This window comes from Serinus canaria, chromosome W (assembly GCF_022539315.1).
Source record: "Serinus canaria isolate serCan28SL12 chromosome W, serCan2020, whole genome shotgun sequence".
Lineage (NCBI taxonomy): Eukaryota > Metazoa > Chordata > Aves > Passeriformes > Fringillidae > Serinus > Serinus canaria.
In genome coordinates, this window is record NC_066342.1 from 15,441,186 (window position 1) to 15,463,061 (window position 21,876).

The window sequence follows — 21,876 nt, forward strand, 5'->3', positions numbered from 1 at the left end:
GTTCCTACCACCAATCGAAAAGCCCCATGAAGCGCTACCACTGGAAAGTATTGCCACAGGGAATGAAATGCAGTCCATCCATCTGCCAGTGGTACGTGGCTTCATTGCTGTCTCCAGTGCGCGCCCAGAAAAAGAGGCAATCATCTACACTACATGGATGATGTGCTTGTGTGTGCCCCGATGACATAATACTCCAAGACACACTTGACCTAGTGGTTAAAGTTTTAACCTCTGCTGGATTTCAGTTGCAGGAAAACAAGGTTCAGAGGATGCCACCTTGGAACTACCTGGGCTTGCAAATCACTGCGCAGACCATTGTTCCGCAGAATTGGAAATTAAGAGTGATCCCAAACCCTAGCAGATCTCCATTCCTTGTGTGGGTCTTTGAACTGGGTCAGGCCTTGGCTGGGTCTCACTAACAGGGACCTAGCTCCCCTTCTCAATTTACTGAAGGGAGAGAGAGAGCTAGTCTCTCCCAGGGAACTGACCCCAGAGGCAAAAACCGCCCTCCAAAATGTTCAGAAGGCTTTGGCCGAGAGGAAGGCTCATCGTTATAAGCCCGAGCTGCCTTTCGAATTCATTGTTTTGGGGAAGTTACCACACATACACGGATTGATATTCCAGTGGTTTGAAGTACAAAAAGATCCACTTCTAATCATAGAGTGGGTGTTCCTCTCCCATCAGAGATCCAAAACCATCACACAGCCACAGGAGCTGATAGCTCAGCTGATCTGGAAGGCCAGGTTAAGACTGCGTGAGCTGGCCTGTTGTGACTTTGAGTGTATTCACCTTCCAGTCCATCTTGCTGAGGAGGGAAAGGGCTCTCCTGAGAACTTGACAAAGAAAATGTTCAATGACCTGCTCCAGAACAATGCCAGTCTCCAGCTATCCCTGGACAGCTACAGTGGACAGGTATCAGTCCAGGCCCCGTCACACAAGCTGTTCAACGAGGAATTCCACCTCATTGCTCCTGAGAAAAGGAGTCATAGGCCACTCAAGGCACTTACAGTGTTCACTGATGCATCTGGAGCATCCCACAAGTCGGTGATGACTTGGAGAAATCCCCAGACCCAGCATTGGGAAGCCTGATGTTGAGTTTGTGGAGGGGTCGCCCCAGATTGCTGAACTGGCTGCAGTCGTGAGAGCCTTTGAGAAGTTTTCGGAGCCAATTAATTTGGTTACCGATTCAGCCTACGTGGCGGGAGTAGTGTCCAGGGCGGAGCAGGCAGTTCTCAAGGACATTGAGGATGAGCATCTCCACAGGTTGCTCTCAAAACTAATTTATTTGGTTTCACAGCGGGAGCACCCTTTCTATGTGATGCACGTGAGGTCACACACCGATTTGCCAGGCGAGATCGCAGAAGGTAATCGCAAAGCAGATTCCCTTGCAGCTGCAGTAGAAATGGCACGCCTTCCAGACATCTTTCAACAGGCAAAACTAAGTCACCAACAATACCATCAAAATATTCCAGGTCTAATCCGCCAGTTCCAGCTAACACGAAGTCAGGCTCGAGCCATTGTGGCCACCTGTCCCAATTGCCAGCTTCAGGCAGTGCCATCCCTGGGTGTTTGGGGTTAACCCCCGAGGCCTTGGGAGCTGTGAAGTGTAGCAGACAGACATCACACCACATTCCCAGTTTGGTCGCATGAAATACGTACACGTCAGCATAGATACATACTCAGGTGCGGTTTATGCCTCTGCCCACACAGGGGAAAGGGCTGCGCATGCTAAACAACACTTGCTGCAAGCCTTTTCAGTATTGGGGGTCCCTAGGGAGATCAAGACTGACAATGGCCCAGTGTATGCCTCCAAGGAGTTCCTGGAGTTTGTCCAGCAGTGGGGAATGGAGCATAAGACAGGCATTCCCCACTCCCCCACAGGTCAAGCTGTGATCAAACGTGCCCACCATACACTCAAAGAAGTCCTGGCTAGGCAGGGAAATTCTGCAGTGTGGATGACTCCACAACAAAAGCTCTGTAAAGCCTTGTTTACCACCAATTTTCTGAATTGTTCATTTGAAAACATGAATCCTCCAGTAATACGTCATTTCAATAATAACAACCGGTTTAAGTTGTCACAGCGTCCACCAGTTCTCATTAAGGACCCAGAAACTTGGACAACCAAGGGTCCTTATGAGCTCGTCACCTGGGGGCGTGGTTATGCATGTGTATCCACCCCCTCAGGCCCTTGATGGATACCCCAAAAGTGGGTAAAACCTTTCATCCCTAAAAATCCAGCTCCAGTAGACGGGGATGAGAAGCAAGCAGCTGTTGCCTCCAAGAGAAGATGCCGCCAGAAAAATAAAGAAAAATCATCATAGAAAAGTCAGCTGCATTCCGGCAGACCCATGAACTTGTATGTATTTTCTTTAAAAAAATTGTCTGCTTTCCTTTGTAGAACAGGAAATCTACCTCCCACCTAACCTCACGAAAAGCCATGTCCGAGTTGTGATCCTGTTCGCGCTGAGCAGTCTGACAGCTGCGTGGATTGTTCCTCAGCCACGCCAAAACATCTGGGTGACCCTGGCACAAACGCTCCAACAGGACTGTGCTGCATGAACCTAGCATCAAAATCACCCGACATCCACGCAGCCCTCCGAGAAGCAAAAAGCCTGATCGGACAAGTCAAGCAAGAATCTGAGGACTGTTCAAGGACTGGAGACTCTCAGGGTGGTAGACGAATTTATAATCAGTAGCACAAATAGTCCAACACATCTCCTTTCAATTTTAGTTAACAGAAAAAGTGGAGGTGTTGTATTGCGCTAAATAGTTTATTTAGTTGTTGTTGCACTGGTGATGGGCAATTACTACTGAGCATGTTGGGTAAAGTAGATTGGTTTTCCCCCTCCCTCGTCACATGGTCTCCCCCTCACACACCCCCCCCGTTACACACACCTGGTCTGTCCCACAGGTACTTCGCCCCTCCCCAATGGCATCCCATTGGCTCCGGTCCTCTCTCCCCCACCCCCATCCCCTAGGGTATCAAACCTCCTGTGTGAGAGTTCCAAGTCCTCTTTTGTACCTGGGTGACCCATCACCTGTGTCCTGCTCCAAGCCAGTAAACAGGATACTTGCACCCACGTGGAGAAGAGCGCCTCCCGTCTTTTACTTTTGTCTATGCGGGTCCGTGTGGGCTAGAGTCTTAAGCTAGCCGGATTGGACTCATATAAGGCCCAGGAAAAACACGGATTACCGCAACTAATAACTCTCGAGAACCCAGTTCATAACATACTTCCAGGAGATGAGATGTACATTAAAAACGGGAATAAAGAACCACTGAAATAAAAGTGCAATGGACCCCATCAGGTACTGTTGACCACCTTTACAGCAGTGAAAATAGCCGACGTGGACCCCTGGATTCACTATACCCGGGTGAAGAAAGTCCATTCATGGATCACAGACTGCGTAAACTGTGGAACCAAGACTGCAGATAAGATGTGTTTAATTACTTTGAGATTGTTATTAGTAATTGTGCTAATGTTATGGTCATTAATGTCTTTGGGATGTGGGATGCAAAAAGATCAACTAACCACTCTTCATTCTAGAATGAAGAGAGAGGCAGAAACACAGGTGATAAAAATTTCTAACGCAGTTTGAGCTGAGAATGTAACAATTGGATTAGTCAAAGATTTTGCCAAAATACAAAACACCAGTAGAATAACTGCCTGTCTGCCAATACCTAAGGCAGCAGGAGATCCAGTAAATTGGAGAATCATAAAATCAAAACTACCTGAAATACAAAAGAACAAAACAATTGCATGCAAACAGGTACTCAAGTCAAGACAGGGGGTCAAGGAAACTTGGGAGAAAATAGGAACATGGATGAGACTTATGAGCCAGAAAGAGTGTATTCTAAGTGATGGCATACTAGGAACCCCTTTGGGACAGTAAGGAGGCATCACGCAATGGCAATGCTATTTGCCACACTATAAAAAGATCATAGAAAATGTTTCAGAAACTACTCTGGTATGGAAGTGCGAGGCCGAGGATCAGAAAGATCAAATAGAGCCTTGGGACAGTGCATGGTCTGTGAGTATACTTCAAAAATTCCAATACATGGCAAACACCCCTTGGTGTATTAAGTGGGAAGGTTATGAGAGTGAAACAGATCCAGCAGTAACATACACTGCCACTAGTAGCAGAACGTGGGCAGACAAAGTAATTTGATGGGCATGCAATAAAACTTATGACTGCACTTCTGATGATGCAGAGATAAAACAGATCCCACCCCTGGCAATAGCCCTACAGATTGGTTCTGCTTGCAGAGGGATCAAACATAAACAAGGCAAAATAAATTATAAAGTGATTATCGGATGTACGAAGAGTACAATCCGAAGTCCAGGACAATTTGTATGGGCAACAAGCGATGGTACCTGGACAACACATCTGCCTGTAGACGGGAAAGTAAAGGAAATTACTTTGGGCCTCCCAACCTTATGTCCAATTTGGAAAAAGTCCCCATTTAATGGAAAACATGAACTTCTGCAGATAAGAGCAAGACGAGAAGTTCTAGACAATGAAAATCCAGATGACGCTTGGCAAGAACCTTCTAGTGGAGTGAAACTTGGGTGGGCCCTAGAGTCTTTACTTGGTCCTATAGCAAACTATCAGAATAGAGAGATGCTGTACAAACTTACAGGTCAGGTAGATAGACTAGCAAGAGTCACCCGAGAAGGATTTAAAGAATCAAACGTACAATTACAAGCCACCACAAAAATGACTTTACAAAATTGATTAGCCTTAGATTTGTTACTCCTGAAGGAGCATGGAGTATGTGGATTTTTAAAGGGATGAGTTGATCATTGCTGCGTTCACATCCCAAATGTAACTGCAGATGTAGAATATGACATCAATCAGTTGAAACAAATAGAGCATGAAGCACAAGAAGAGCAAAAGGATTTGACTACAAGCTGGTTAGGAAAAGTCTTTAAAGGGTTAGGGTGGAATGTGAGTTCATAGATTAAATCTATCATTGAGAGTGTGATAATCTTACTAATTGTATTCTTAGCAATTTGTCCTGGTTTAGGGCAAATTTGGAGAGAATCCCCAAAAAGGGCTTCTCCAAAAGCAAACCCACAGGCCCCTTCCCCAATTGGTTCAGGAAGAATTCCTCGGAGAGAGGTGGAAAGAACCTGTTTATTTGACAAGCACAGCACCCCCCAGCACACACAATGAACAATACCGGATGACACCACTCTTCCACTGCTCTGAGAAAGATGACAAATTCAGAAAAGTCTCTCCTGGGGGTTTGCTGTTGTCAGTCCCTCCGGTGCTGAGGCAGCTGCTGCAGCCACAAGGTGTAACCTCTCTCTCTCGGTGTTCTGAATCCCAGTCCGGAGCAGTCAGCAGGTCCAACGGGGGGGGGGGGGGGGAGAACAGTCCAGAAAGGAATTTGGACTGTTTAGCTAAGGTAACTAATGAGAAGGGGGGAAAGAAGCAAGAGCAAGCAAAGCAGAAGCGAAGCAGAAGCAAGAGCGAGAGCAAAAAGCAGGGCAAAAAGCAGAGAAGCCGCAACATGCACTGGTGCTATCTGTATGTCCCGCCGAGTAGCTGATAGGAGGCCCAAAACAAAACTCTCACTCTGCCAGTCTTAAAGGCACAGAACATAATATCCAGCATAAATTACATACACACGAATGGGGATAACAGTCACCCTAGGACATTCCACCCCTTATCCCCATATCGTCAAACAATTTCATTCTCACCCCACAATCAGGTCTCCCTGAGGTACACATCGTGTTGTTCCATCTCTCTGCATCACCCACCATGTGCATCCTGGTCCCTGAGCAAAACAACCCCACGGATGGGTTTGTCCGTACTTGAGGCAGAATTGATCCACACTGTCCTCCCTAACAAACCTTTGACATGTACCACTGGGACTTTATCTCCATCTATTATATTCAGGGACTCAGACTGGGCAGGACCTGCTCGGTTAGTGGAACCTCGAGTGTTAACTAACCAGGTAGCCTTTGCTAAGTGCTGCTCCCAATTTTTGAAGGATCCCCCACCCAAGGCTTTCAGTTGGGTTTTTAGTAGCCCATTGTACCTCTCTACCTTCCCTGCAGCAGGTGCATGGTAGGGGATATGGTACACCCACTCAATACCATGTTCCCTAGCCCAGGTGTTGATGAGGCTGTTCTTGAAATGAGTCCCATTGTCTGACTCAATCCTCTCAGGGGTACCATGCCTCCAAAGGACCTGCTTTTCAAGGCCTAGGATGGTGTTACGGGCAGTGGCATGAGACACAGGGTAGGTTTCCAGCCATCCCGTGGTGGCTTCTACCATGGTCAGCACGTAGCGCTTGCCTTGGCGTGTCTGGGGCAGTGTGATGTAGTCGATCTGCCAGGCCTCCCCATACTTGTACTTGGACCACCGCCCACCGTACCACAGGGGCTTCACTCGCTTGGCCTGTTTGATGGCAGCACACGTCTCACAGTCATGGATAACCTGAGAAATACTGTCCATGGTTAGATCCACCCCTCGGTCTCGTGCCCACTTATAGGTGGCATCTCTACCCTGGTGACCTGAGGCATCATGGGCCCACCGAGCTAGGAATAACTCTCCCTTGTGTTCCCAATCTAGGTCTACCTTTGACACCTCTATCTTTGCAGCTCGGTCTACTTGCTCATTGTGTTGATGCTCCTCATTGGCTCTACTCTTGGGGACATGGGCATCTACATGGCGGACCTTGACAGGTAGCTTCCCTACCCTAGCAGCGATGTCTTTCCACTCATCAGCAGCCCAAATTGGTTTTCCCCTACGCTGCCAATTGGCCTCTCTCCACCTCTCCAGCCATCCCCACAGAGCATTAGCTACCATCCATGAATCAGTGTAAAGGTAGAGCCTTGGCCATTTCTCGTCTCTCAGCAATGTCCAGGGCCAGCTGAACAGCTTTGAGTTCAGCAAGTTGACTTGATCCACCTTCTCCTTCGGTAGCTTGAGCGACCTGTCGTGTGGGGCTCCATACGGCTGCTTTCCACTTCCGGTTCATCCCTACAATGCGACAGGAACCGTCTGTGAAAAGAGCGTAGCGTGTTTCCTCTGGTGGCAGCTGGTTATATGGAGGGGCCTCTTCAGCCCGTGTCACTGGGTCTGGTTCTTCATCTGTGACACCAAAATTTTCACCTTCGGGCCAAGTTGTAATCACCTCCAAAAGCCCAGGGCGATTCAGTTTACCTATACCGGGCGCGCTGAGTGATAAGGGCAATCCACTTGCTCCATGTAGTGTCAGTGGCATGATGAGTGGAATGGAACCTTGCCTTTGAACATCCACCCAGCACCGGCAGTCGGTGGGGGTGCCAGGAGGAGTTGTGCTTCTGTGCCAATCACCTCTGAGGCAGCTTGGGACTCCTTCATAGGCAGCCAAGATTTCTTTCTCCGTTGGAGTATAGTTGGCTTCAGAGCCTCTGTAGCTTCGACTCCAAAATCCTAGTGGCCGACCCCGAGTCTCCCCAGGCACCTTCTGCCAAAGGCTCCAGGACAAGCCATGGTTCCCGGCTGCAGAGTAGAGCATGTTCTTCACATCTGGTCCTGTCCTGACCGGACCAAGGGCTACTGCATGAGCAATCTCCTGCTTGATCTGGGCAAAAGCTTGTTGTTGCTCAGGGCCCCAGTAGAAATGTTCTTCTTGGGGTGACCAGGTAAAGAGGGCTCACGATCTGACTGTACTCAGGAATGTGCATTCTCCAAAAGCCTATGGCACCTAGGAAAGCTTGTGTTTCCTTCTTATTGGTTGGTGGGGACATAGCTGTGATCTTGTTAATGACATCTGTAGGGATCTGACGCCGTCCATCCTGCCACTTCACTCCTAGGAATGAATCTCACGAGCTGGTCCCTTTACTTGCTCTTTTTAATGGCGAAACCAGCTCCCAGGAGGATTTGGATGATTTTCTTCCCTTTCTCAAACACTTCCGCAGCTGTGTTCCCCCACACAATGATGTCATCAATATACTGGAGGTGTTCTGGAGCCTCACCCTTTCCAGTGCAGTCTGGATCAGTCCATGGCAGATGGTGGGACTGTGCTTCCACCCCTGGGGCAGTCGGTTCCAGGTGTACTGCACTCCCTCCAGGTGAAAGCAAACTGAGGCCTGCATTCTGCTGCCAGAGGAATGGAGAAAAATGCATTGGCAATGTCAATAGTGGCATACCACTTTGCTGCCTTGGACTCTAGCTCGTACTGGAGCTCTAATATGTCCGGCACAGCAGCGCTCAGCGGCGGAGTCACTTCGTTCAATGCACGGTAGTCCACCGTCAATCTCCATTCCCCCTCCGATTTACGCACAGGCCAAATGGGGCTGTTGAAGGGTGAGTGGGTCTTGCTGACCACCCCTTGGCTCTCCAGCTCTCGGATCATCTTATGGATGGGGATCACAGCATCTCGAGTGGTTCTATACTGCCGGCGATGCACTGTGGAAGTGGCAATTGGCACCTGTTGCTCTTCTCCCTTCAGAAGTCCTACTGCAGATGGGTTTTCGGACAGCCCAGGCAAAGTGTTCAATTGCTGGATGCCCTCAGTCACTACAGCTGCTATCCCAAATGCCCACCTGAGTCCTTTTGGGTCCTTGAAATACCCACTTCGAAGGTAATCTATGCCCAAATACATGGGGCCTCCGGGCCAGTCACAATGGGGTGTTTCTTCCACTCATTTCCCGTCAGGCTCACATCCGCTTCCACCAAGGTGAAATCCTGGGATCCCCCTGTCACACCAGCAATAGACACAGACTCCGTCCCCACATGTCTCGATGGGATTAATGTGCACTGCGCACCAGTGTCAACCAAAGCTTTGTATTCTTGTGGTTCAGATGTGCCAGGCCAACGAATCCACACAGTCCAGAAAACACGGTTTCCCTAGCCTCTACCTGGCTAGAGGCAGGGCCCTCTAAGCCTGGTCATCCTTCTTTCCCTGGGCATATGTCTTGGATGTTCCTTCAAGGGGATCAGACATATCATCATCATATCTGGCAGTTCGGCTATGGGCAACTGGAGCTGCTTCCCTCTTGGTGGAACTCCCTCTCTGAGTCCTGCCTTCCTTCAATTCACGTACCCGTCGTGCCAGAGCAGCAGTAGATTTCCCATCCCATCTCCTCATGTTCTCTCCACTATCACGCAGGAAGAACCACAGCTCAGCTCGTGGGGTGTACCTTCTCTCTCCATCTGGGGAACGTCTGTATTGGGCACTAGGACGTCTGATCTGTACTGCTGAGATTTGGAGAAGGTCTTCCTAATTTCCTCCCTGAGCTTCTTGTGATTCTCCTCTATCTTATCCTCTAACTTCTGCAGACGTGTTTCCACTGCTGCGATCCTGGCATGTGTTGGGCCATGCACAGCGTCTGCATATGCTCGGAGCTTCTTCGCCATATCCAGCACGGTCTCATCCCTCTCATCCCACTTCATTATGGCTAAGGCAGAAGCATATTCGTGTGGCCCGAGTCGTACAAGTTTCCGCCACATCACAGACGTGCATGGTACCAGATCTGGGTTCCTAGTTGTTACGTCATCTGAGAAGATAATCTCTGCCACTGCCATTTCTCTCAAGCGTTGGATCCCTTGCTCTATGGTCTTCCACTGAGTCTGCTGCATATAAAGATCATCTGCACACAGGTATCTTTGTGCAACACTGTCCAAGACCCGTGCCCAGAGGCTGTGAGGATTAACCCCCCTCATCATTCCTTGGTCGATGACAGGATCATGTGACAGGGATCCCAAATGCCTGGCTTCAGTGCCATCCAGGATTGTGGCCTCACCTGCAGCATCCCAGAGACGGACTAAACCAACTAATTATGGATTCATCGGGTCGCCGGGTGTAATCCTTCCTTAGGCCACGGAGGTCCTTCAGGGAAAAGGACTCCATATGGGCTTCTGGTCTGGCACCTGCTGCTTTGACTTCTGATTTTACATCAGGAGGCGCTGAGGGTCCTTCTCCTGCATCATCCTCATCATCATCCACTGGTCGATTGGTCTTGCCCGTGCATTTCCCACTTCTAGTGCTGGTAGCTACAGCCATTGGTTTAGCTGGTGGCTTAGGCTCACTATCTAGCTTGGCTGCTTTGTCTCCCTGCCCCGCTGCCTCTGTCTGCTGGCCAACTGTATCTAGCAATGTGCGATAAGCATATGCCAAGGCCCAGCTCAGTGCAATGATCTTTTTCTCTTTAGGGTCATCCTGGTACTTCTCTTTCAGATATTTCCCCACCTCAACTGGGTTCTGAATTTGATCATGGGGAAAGTCCCAGACTATAGGGTCAGAGAATTCCTTCAGGATTGGCCCATATTCTCCCATTTCCCACACCACTTAGGATTTTCCACACCTGGGTCTATTCCTGAGTCAGGGATCTCATCAGCCCGGCTAGAAATCTCAGCCCTCATTCTAGAGATGCAGCAGACTATATAGAGCAAGCTTACCAGATTGAGTACTAGAAAGATGGTCTCTTTAACATTCAGGGGAAACTGAACATTCTCCAAAAGCGATGCAACAGATTCAGAGGAGAAGAAGGAAAGCAAAGGCTGAAAAGCCTCACCCCCTGCTCTTCCTCTAACAATCTGGATGCATAACCATAGCCATGAACCATTCACACCTGGAGCAGACCCCAGCATGTTTACAAACTTCTTGCAAGCTATTACCACCAAGCCCAGCAGGATAGCTACTCTGGTCACTGCCCCTCTGCTGTAAAAGCTACGTATTAGAGACAATACAAGAGCTATTTCTGGATAAGAAAACAAACCAAGGGACCATAGAGGTATTAAGATCTCAAAAAACCTTAGGGACCAGAAATGCATGCAAGCCTTCCCCCCAATAGACATTATGAATTCAAAAGCATGTCTATTAACTGCTTTACACTGAAACAGAATAATGGTAACCAAAATGCACTCAAACAGGGTCTCTCCACTCTCTCTCGAGCCCCACGTTGGGCGCCAAGATTTGTCCTGGTTTAGGGCAAATTTGGAGAGAATCCCCAAAAAGGGCTTCTCCAAAAGCAAACCCACAGGCCCCTTCCCCAATTGGTTCAGGAAGAATTCCTCGGAGAGAGGTGGAAAGAACCTGTTTATTTGACAAGCACAGCACCCCCCAGCACACACAATGAACAATACCGGATGACACCACTCTTCCACTGCTCTGAGAAAGATGACAAATTCAGAAAAGTCTCTCCTGGGGGTTTGCTGTTGTCAGTCCCTCCGGTGCTGAGGCAGCTGCTGCAGTCACAAGGTGCAAACTCTCTCTCTGTGTTCTGAATCCCAGTCCGGAGCAGTCAGCAGGTCCAACGGGGGGGGGGGGGGGGGGAGAACAGTCCAGAAAGGAATTTGGACTGTTTAGCTAAGGTAACTAATGAGAAGGGGGGGAAGAAGCAAGAGCAAGCAAAGCAGAAGCGAAGCAGAAGCAAGAGCGAGAGCAAAAAGCAGGGCAAAAAGCAGAGAAGCCGCAACATGCACTGGTGCTATCTGTATGTCCCGCCGAGTAGCTGATAGGAGGCCCAAAACAAAACTCTCACTCTGCCAGTCTTAAAGGCACAGAACATAATATCCAGCATAAATTACATACACACGAATGGGGATAACAGTCACCCTAGGACATTAGTTTACAGCATCTTAAGGAGAGAAATACAGAAGAAAACGTCCTGGAACCAGAAAATAATAAAGGCACTGACACGAGATCCACGCCCACTATCTTCTGGTTCTCCAGCCCGTGATAGCATCCACAACAACTTTTACATCAACCCTGTGTCCTGATTTAGGGCAAATTTGGGAGAGAATCCCTAAAAAGGGCTTCTCCAAAAGCAAACCCACACGGTCCCTCCCCCCAACCGGTTCGGGAAGAATTCCTCAGAGAGAGGTGGAAAGAACCTGTTTATTTGACAATCACAGCACCCCCCAGCACACACAATGAACAATACCAGATGACACCACTCTTCCACTGCTCTGAGAAAGATGACAAATTCAGAAAAGTCTCTCCTGGGGGTTTGCTGTTATCAGTCCCTCCGGCGCTGAGGCAGCTGCTGCAGTCACAAGGTGTAACCTCTCTCTCCGTGTTCCAAATCCCAGTCCGGAGCAGTCAGCAGGTCCAACGGGGTGGGGGGAACAGTCCAGAAAGGAATTTTGACTGTTTAGCTAAAGTAACTAATGAGAAGGGGGGAAAAAAGCAAGAGCAAGCAAAGCAGAAGTGAAGCAGAAGCAAGAGCGAAAGCAAAAAGCAGGGCAAAAAGCAAAAAAACCGCAACATGCACTGGTGGTATCTGTATGTCCCGCCAGTGGCTGATAAGAGGCCCAAAACAAAACTCTCACTCTGCCAGTCTTAAAGGCACAGAACATAATATCCAGCATAAATTACATACACACAAATGGGGATAACAGTCACCCTAGGACACCCTGGATTTGAAGAACATCAAGCATAAATTGAGAAGTAAAAGACTGTATCAAGTGAAAACCTTTACACCTATAGTGAAGTGAAAATGCTTTCAAAGGGGGGATAATGATAGTGGCACCCTGGAAAATGCTAAGATAAACTCTGAAATGTTAAGCCTTGTGTTTTACCTGCGTAAGTAGTAGTAATTAAAATAATTATTGTATAATCATAAGAAGAACAGTGAGAAACTGTATGTTCCTATTCTCAGGTGGCCATGCTTGGGTGAAATCTATGTATACTATAGAACAATGTAAGTTTAATAATTAACATGAAAGTTATATAATGATAGAATATAAAAGCATATCCATCCCAAACCTATGTCAGAGTCAGATTTGGGTCTTTACCCCTGACACCCAGAGCTCTTCAATAAAAGCACCTGCATACAATCATTTCTCGTGATTATGTGTTCCTGAACGCTAACACTTTCTCAAACACTTCTCTGGCTGTGTTCCCCCACACAATGATGTCATCAATATACTGGAGGTGTTCTGGAACCTCACCCTTTTCCAGTGCAGTCTGGATCAGTCCATGGCAGATGGTGGGACTGTGCTTCCACCCCTGGGGCAATTGATTCCAGGTATACTGCACGCCTCTCCAGGGGAAGGCAAAATGAGGCCTGCATTCTGCTGCCAGAGGAATGGAGAAAAATGCATTGGCAATGTCAGTAGTGGCGTACCACTTTGCTGCCTTGGACTCTAGCTCGTACTGGAGCTCTAATATGTCTGGCATGGCAGCGCTCAGTGGTGGAGTCACTTCATCCAATGCACGGTAGTCCACAGTCAATCTCCATTCTCCTTCAGATTTACGCACAGGCCAAATGGGGCTGTTGAAGGGTGAGTGGGTCTTGCTGACCACCCCTTGGCTCTCCAGCTCTCGGATCATCTTATGGATGGGGATCACAGCATCTCGAGTGGTTCTATACTGCTGTCGATGCACTGTGGAAGTGGCAATTGGCACCTGTTGCTCTTCCCCCTTCAGAAGTCCTACTGCAGATGGATTCTCGGACAGTCCAGGCAAAGTGTTCAATTGCTGGATGCCCTCTGTCACTACAGCTGCTATCTCAAATGCCCACCTGAGTCCTTTTGGGTCCTTGAATTACCCTCTTCAAAGGTAATCTATGCCAAAAATACATGGGGCCTCCGGGCCAGTCACAATAGGGTGTTTCTTCCACTCATTTCCCGTCAGGCTCACATCCGCTTCCACCAAAGTGAAATCCTGGGATCCCCCTGTCACACCAGCAACAGAAACAGACTCTATCCCACATCTTGATGGGATTAATGTGCACTGCGCACCAGTGTCAACCAAAGCTTTATACTTCTGTGATTCCCATGTGCTAGGCCAACAAATCCAGACAGACCAGAAAACACGATTTTCGCTAGCCTCTACCTGGCTGGAGGCAGGCCCCCTCTACGCCTGGTCATCCTTCTTTCCCTGGGCATATGTCTTGGATGTTCCTTCAAGGGGATCGGACATGTCATCATCATCATCGTATCTGGCAGTTCGGCTACGGGCAACTGGAGCTGCTTCCCTCTTGGTGGAACTTTTTCTCTGAGCCTTGCCTTCCTTCAATTCACGTACCCGTCGTGCCAGAGCAGCAGTAGATTTCCCATCCCATCTCCTCATGTTCTGTCCACTATCACGCAGGAAGAACCACAGCTCAACTCGTAGAGTGTACTTTCTCTCTCCATCTGGGGAACGTCTGTATTGGGCACTAGGACCTCTGATCTGTACTGCTGAGATTTGGAGAAGGTCTTCCTTAATCTCCTCTCTGAGCTTCTTGTGATTCTCCTCTATCTTATCCTCTAACTTCTGCAGACGTGTTTCCACTGCTGCGATTCTGGCATGTGTTGGGCCATGCACAGCGTCTGCATATGCTTGGAGCTTCTTCGCCATATCCAGCACGGTCTCATCCCTCTCATCCCGCTTCATTATGGCTAAGGCAGAAGCATATTCATGTGGCCTGAGTCGTACAAGTTTCTGCCACAGCGCACATGTGCATGGTTCCAAGTCTGGGTTCCTAGTTGTTACGTCATCTGAGAAGACAATCTCTGCCACTGCCATTTCTCTCAAGCCTTGGATCCCTTGCTCTATGGTCTTCCACTGGGTCTGCTGCATATAAAGATCATCTGCACAAAGGTATCTTTGTGCAACACTGTCCAAGACCCGTGCCCAGAGGCTGTGAGGATTAACCCTCCTCATCATTCCTTGGTCGATGACAGGATCATGTGACAGGGATCCCAAATGCCTGGCTTCAGTGCCATCCAGAATCGTGGCCTCACCTGCAGCATCCCAAAAATGGACTAACCAACTAATTATGGATTCATCAGGTCGCCGGGTGTAATCCTTTTTTAGGCCGCGTAGGTCTTTCAAGGAAAAGGACTCCATATTGGCTTCTGATCTTGCACCTGCTGCTTTGACTTTTGATTTTATGTTGGGAGGCGCTGAGGGTCCTTCTCCTGCATCATCATCATCATCCACTGGCCGATTGGTCTTGCCTGTGCATTTTCTACTTCTAGTGCCAGTAGCAACAGCCATTGGTTTAGCTGCTGGCTTAGGCTCACTATCTAGCTCGGCTGCTGGCTTTGAGCCTGGGCTGCTGGCTGCAGCCTGAGTGACCGGGATAGATGTTGATTTGTCTCCCTGCCCCCCTGCCTCTGTCTGCTGCCCAACCGTATCTAGAAATGTGCGATAAGCATATGCCAAGGCCCAGCTCACTGCAGTGATCTTTTTCTCCTTGGGGTCATCCTGGTACTTCTCTTTCACATATTTCCCCACCTCAGCTGGGTTCTGAATTTGTTCTTGGGGAAAGTCCCAGACTATAGGGTCAGAGAATTCCTTCAGGATTTGGCCCATATTCTCCCATTTCCCACACCACTTAGGATTTTCCAAACCTGGATCTACTCCTGGGTCAGGGATCTCATCGGCCCATCTAGAAATCTCAGCCCTCATTCTAGAGAAGCAACAGACTATGTAGAGGAAGCCTACCAGACTGAATACCAGAAAGTAGGTCTCTTTAACATTCAGGGGAAACTGAACATTCTCCAATAGTGATGTGACTGATTCAGAGGAGAAGAAGGAAAGCAAAGGCTGAAAAGCCTCACCCCCTGCTCCTCCTCTAACAAGCTGGATGCATAACCATAACCACGAGCCGTTCAGACCTGGAGCAGACCCCAGCAGGTTTATAAACTTCTTACAAGCTATTACCACCAAGCCCAGCAGGATAGCTATTCTGGTCACTGCCCCTCTGCTGTAGAAGCTATGTATTAGGGACAATACAAGAGCTATTTCTGGATAAGAAAATAAACTGAGGGACCATAGAGGTATTAAGATCTCAAAAAACCCTAGGGACCAGAAATGCAGGCAAGCCTTCACCCCAATAGACATTATGAATTCAAAAAGCATGACTATTAACTGCTTTATACTGACGCAGAGTAATAGGAACCAAAATGCACTTAAAAGAGGGTTTTTCCACTCTCTCTCGAGCCCCATGCCCTAGGCGCCCAATTTTGTCCTGGTTTAGGGCAAATTTGGGAAAGAATCCCCAAAAAGGGCTTCCCCAGAAAACAAACCCCCACGGCCCGTCCCCCCCAACCGGTTCGGGAAGAATTCCTTGGAGAGAAGTGGAAAGAACCTGTTTATTTGACGAGCACAGCACCCCTCAACACACAAAATTGACAATACCGGATGACAGCACTCTTTCACCGCTCTGAAAAAGATGACAAATTCAGAATGTCTCTCCTGGGGGTGGTCGCTGTTATCAGTCCCTCCGGCACTGAGGCAGCTGCTGCAGCCACAAGGTGTAAACTCTCTCTCCGTGTTCCAAATCCCAGTCCGGAGCAGTCAGCAGGTCCAAACGGGGCGGGCGGGGGTGGGGGGTGGGGGTTGGGGACCGGTCCAGAAAGGAATTTGGACTGTTTAGTTAAATTAACTAATGAGAAGAGGGGATAAAAGCAAGAGCAAGCAAATCAGAAGCAAAACAGAAGCAAGAGCAAAGGCAAAAAGCAGGGCAAAAAGCAAAAAGGCAGCCCTATGTAGCTGTGCTATCTGTATGTCCCACCGAGTGGCTGATAAGATGCCCAAAACCAAACTTTCACTCTGCCAGTCTTAAAGGCACAGAACATAATTTCCAGCATAAATTACACACACACAAATGGGGATAACAGCATCCTAACGTCACCCTAGGACACAACTTTAGGTTGAGCCTGTTTTGCCCTTGAAATATTTTTTCCTGGTCCTTAACTCATGAACCCTTTGTTAATTTTTTTTTCCCTCTCAACTGCCCAGCTGTGGCTGCAGAGGGTGAGCAAGCAACTCTCGTGGGTGCCTGGCATTGGGTCAGTGTCAAACCACAACATATTTTCCAGCAGGATCTACTTCATGATATTTCCAGGCACTGAGGTGAGACTGAATAGCCTCTAGTTGCTCAGGTCTTTTTTATTTCCCCTTTCCAGTCCATGGGAACATCACCAGACTGCCACAGCTTCTCAAATATGATGGACCATGGCTTAGCCACTTCCTCTACCACTTGCCTCAGGACTCATGGATTTATCTCATCAGGTCCCATGGACTTTAGCACCTTCAGGTTCCTTAAATGGTCTCAAACCTGGTCTTCTCCTACAAGGGGCATTTCTTCATTCTCTCAATCCCTGCTTTCACTTTCTGCAACTTAGGCACTGTGGCTGGAACACTTGCTGGTAAAGGCTGAAGCAAAAAAAAAAAGTTCCTGACTACCTCACCCTTCTCCATGTCCTGGGTAACCAGGTCTCTCATAATTTTCCCTAGTCTTTTTTACCACTGATGTACCTAAAGAAGTTTTTTTGTCGCCCTTGATGTCCTTCTGTAAATCTGATGCCCAGATTTACTTCTGCCAATGCTTTAGCTTTCCTAACCAAATCCCTGGCCATCTCTCTGTATTCCTCCTAGCCTCCCTTTCCCTGCTTCCATCCTGTTTGTGTTTAAGTTTGTCTAGGAGCTCCTTGTTCATCCATGCAGGCCTCTTGGTGTTCTTCCCTGACTTCTTTGTCAGGATGCATTGCCCCTGAACCTGGAGGAAACAACCCTTGAATATCATCCAGCTCTTTTGTGCCTCTCTTTCCTCCCAGGCTCTATCTCATGGCACTCCACCAAGCAGACCACTGAAGAGGCCAAAGTCTGCCCTCTTGAAGCCCAGGGCAATGAGCTTATTGTACATTGTCCTCATTCTCCTGAGGATCTTGAACTCCACCATTTCGTAGTCACTGTAGCCCAGACTGCCCTTGAGCTTCCCATTTCCTATCAGCCCCTCCTTGTTGGTGAGAATAAAGTCCAGCATACCACCTCTCCCCATTGGCTTCTCTTTTACTTTGAGAAAGAAGTTGTCATCAACACATTCCAGGAACCTCCTGGATTGCTTACGCCCTGCTTTGTTGTCTCACCAACAGATGTCAGGGTGATTGAAGTCCCCCATGAGGACCAGGGTTGTAAATGTGAGACCACTCCTATCTGTCTATAGAGGCCTCATTGGCTTGATCTTCCTGGTCAGGAGGCCTGTAGCAGACCCCCCCACTATGACGTCACCTGTCCCTGTCCTCCCTTTAGTCCAGACCCATAAGCTCCTCATCCATCCCGAGGTGCTCCATGCACTACCACTGTTCATTGACATAGAGGGCAACATGGCCTCCTTGTCTCTGCCTGTGCTTCCTGAAGAGCCTGTATCTTTCCATTCCAACGCTCCAGTCAGAGGAGTCATCCCACCATGTTTCTGTGATGCCAGCAAGATCATACTCCTGCAGGTGTGTGCACGTCTCTAGTTCCTCCTGTTTATTCCCCATGCTGTGTGTGTTAGCAATAAAGGCATTTAAGCAATGAAGCTGACTCTCTGTCTGGAGTGGCTAGAATTCCTCAGTGCTGTCTTTCAGGTGCTCTCCTCCTGGCCTGCAACTCCTCTTCAGGCTCTGGGCATCTCTTGTAGGCTCTGGCATTTAACTGGGATGAGTGGAATTGTTGTCCCAAGTGCAGGCTTGTTACCCAGTGCACAGAACCAATTTGAACACTGAGGTGAAGTATTTATATTTTTTTTATTCTAGTTTGCACAAAATAGGGAGCCAGGGGGTAACCCCTGAAAGCCTGGCTCCCCAATTATCAAAACTTTACACTATTTATACATTTTAACAAACAGGCATCAGCATTCATTGATTACAGATTGCATAGCTTTTGCATTAATTAGTACTTAAACCCCTATTTGCTAGTTATACATCTGGCTTCTCATGCTAATTAGTATGCAGGCACAGTTCTTCTCTTCAGTTGAGTTGGGGGTCTGTTTTGAGTAGGTGGTCAATGGGTTGGTGGTTGTGATCTGCAACTGCTGCAATTACCTTTCCCCCAGTTACTGCTCAGTCCGGATGATTTCACTCCTGCTGGTTCTCACCCTGATAACCTATTCATCTTGGGATTCTGTTCCCTTTTCCTTAAAACAAAGGATTAGTCAAGCCTACAAAATTCACGATGCAATTGCTTAATCATTACTGCCTAGCTATAGCTACTGATTAACTAAAGAAAATTGTAACATTTGGTTCAAATCTTGAGGGGCTCAAATCTTGAGGGGCTCTATATCAGGATGGCATGTCATTGCCCACCTTATCACAAGGAATCTTGATGATATCCCCCCTCCCCCATCATATCTAGTTTAAAGCCTTATCAATAAACCACTCTAGCTCCAGACCCAAGACCCTCTTCCCCCTTTGAGAGACATGAATCCCATCTCATGTCAGCAGGCCTGGTGCCATGTAGGGCATCCTGCTGTCAAAGAAACCAAAATTTTGGTGGTGACACCAGCCATGGAGCCATGTATTAATAGACTGGGTACATCTGTTTCTTTCAGTGTTACTGCCTGCATGTGGGAAGAATAGAGGAAAAAATAACCTGTGCTCCTGATTCCCTCACCAACTGTCCCAGGGCCTTGAACTCTCTTTTGATCACCCTTTGATTACTTGTTTTAACTTTAAAATTGTTCTGATCACTCCCTTTGTTTATGCACTAGAAATGGAATGTGTTTGAATTTTCAAGCCCCAAAGGTAAAAAAGAAGGACTTTTAAATAATGCTGCTCACCAATTATTTTGATGCCTCGGCAGTTTACCAGTCTGCAATTGCTGACTTCTATTATTCTGAACTGAAATAGCTGTAGCATGTTTATCAGGGATCAATCACCTGATGCCTACCATATTTCTACAGTAAAGGAGATACTTCCATTAAAAACTCTGCAAAATGCAGTAGTAACATCTTGAGTGGTTTTTGTTGTTATTGTTTTCAGGGTGCTGAGTGCACTGCACTGGTGGTAGCTGTGGTTGCAAGGAAGTTAGAACTTACCAAAGCTGAAAAACACATACATAATTTCATGATGGACACCCAGCTAACTAAATTAGTAAGTCACACTTTACATTCACAACTGAAAAGATAATGTACATTAAATTTATTTCTGTATTTGTTTTAAATGGTTTCATGCTCCATTCTTTTATCCATCATTTTTATGGGTGTGATTTTGCAAGGTGCTATGTGGAGGAATTGAATGCCCCGAGCTTCTCTTTGAAGTGGAGGGCAACAGCAGATTCTCAGAAGATTTTGAAGATTTGAATATTCTTCTATAGACAGTCCTTGAAGATGAAAGATAATTGATATAACTGACAGTTAAAAGATGTGAAATTAAAGATTATTATATTAAACTGATACTCTTCCATGCAGCATATGAAAAGTATGTATATAATTTTAAGGTTTATACTACTCAGTTATCCTTCATATAAATCTAAATATCAGTTTAATAGTGGTGTTTTGGGAGTTTCAGACTCATAAAATTCAAAGGAAATGAAAAGCAAGCAAAAAAAGCAACCAAATCTCAGATGTACCTCAGATCACAAATCCATTACACAGATACTAGAGATGTTTCCTCACAGCCTGAAGACAACCAGATCTTCTTGAAATGCAAGGACTAGAGGTCTTGAGGAAGTCTCTCAAATCTGATTCTGCTTCCATTAAAGTCAGGATCAAAGTCCTCCAGTGCTTTTATGCTTTCAAGTTTGGGAGCTCCTGCTGGGAAGTGCTACTACATAGCATTCCTAAAATGTCTTTATCTATACATTTGGTTAGTTCTGACACTGCATTGACTGGCATGATACAAAGAGGGAGAGAAAATACAGATCAGTAACCAGAACTGGCCTGTGCAAGTAGCTTAGTAACTTTGTCATTAATTATTATTTGACTGAAATTCTTTGTCTATTGCTTTAAAATATTCTTGGGAATATTGAAGGGCCTAGAAGGGAACTGTAGGTATTCTTGTGTTTAACATTTTTTAGAAAGACCAGTTAAAAAAAAAAAACCCCAAAGCACTTATGAAATAGAACACTGGCTACATTTATTGACAAGTTGTTTTTTCATCTCCTCTAAGAATGGTAAGAAACAAACCAGAATAAGGAAAAATATAATAAATAAAGCAAGCAACAAACCCTGTTCTAACAGCTCTGGAAAGTTATAAGACTGTTAAATTGCTAAGAGAAACAAAGGTAATAATGATAGAACACAAAAGAGATAAATGTTATGATCCTATAAAATGCATCTAGTTAATTGCCATACAAATAAGAAATTATTAATCCTTCACTATAATTTATATTGTCATAAACAGCAAATGGTCCAAACTCTTTTCAAAATGGAGAAGTAATTTCCAGATGGAAAGAAAGTCTGTCCAAATATCACTTTTAGAAACAACATGGAAATTGCTCAGCAATTGCTTTCTGGCCTTACTGCTGCAGCTTCTTCATGTACCCACTTCCCACAGTTAAACAGTCTTAAGTGCTTTAGAAAGACTTTATATTAGAAAAGATTAAAAACCCCCATCATACTATTTTTGTCAGCCTGATGTTTTTCTTTTATGAAACAGGTGAAAAATGCAGCCGCCTGTGGGAACTCAGCGCATCACCTCGGATGCTCTGAGTCCCAGGGAGACCCCTTGGGGGGCTCAGAAGTCCTGGAATGTAGCCAAAGGCACCTGGTGGCTTGATTTTGACCCTTCAAGGGTCGTGCTATCAAAGCATGAGGGTATGGAAGTTTCAGAGGTTTGAATGGTGTAGGGCAGGTGTTTTTATAGAATAGAATATAGGTTTAAAGATTTTGGTACAGGGGGGTCTAATGGAGGCAAGATGGAGGATTCAGGCCCGACCTCGTGGCTTTTCTCCTTCTTCTTGTCATCCATCTTCTCTGTGATGTGTGCATTTTAGATTGGTTCATACTAAAGGTGCACTGTTTAATAAAGGTGATGGGTATTGGAGAAAAATTGTAAATATCACATACGCAATTATCAGTATAAGAATGTGCGACCGCCCTAAAGGGGCAGAGAGTGCTTGTGGCTGCCTTGCTGGTCAGATCTCGGCTGGGCAGAACAAAAACCTTAGAGATAAGTTTTAATAAACAACCTGAAGACTGAACTATAGAGGAGTCCAGACTCGTCTGTTCATCG

General features: G+C 46.9%; 2 protein-coding genes across 3 annotated transcripts in view; one reads left to right on the forward strand and one right to left on the reverse strand.

Annotated features, from left to right (window-relative positions):
• Positions 1-21,876, forward strand: part of LOC103821203 (small conductance calcium-activated potassium channel protein 2-like) — a 238,388-nt gene that overhangs the window by 199,218 nt on the left and 17,294 nt on the right. Inside the window, exon 2 of the mRNA XM_050986457.1 lies at positions 19,684-19,798. Coding sequence (XP_050842414.1) covers positions 19,684-19,798 — 115 coding nt within the window. The remainder of the gene's footprint in view (positions 1-19,683; positions 19,799-21,876) is intronic.
• Positions 1-21,876, reverse strand: part of LOC127060968 (uncharacterized) — a 1,003,595-nt gene that overhangs the window by 22,834 nt on the left and 958,885 nt on the right. The window lies entirely within an intron of this gene.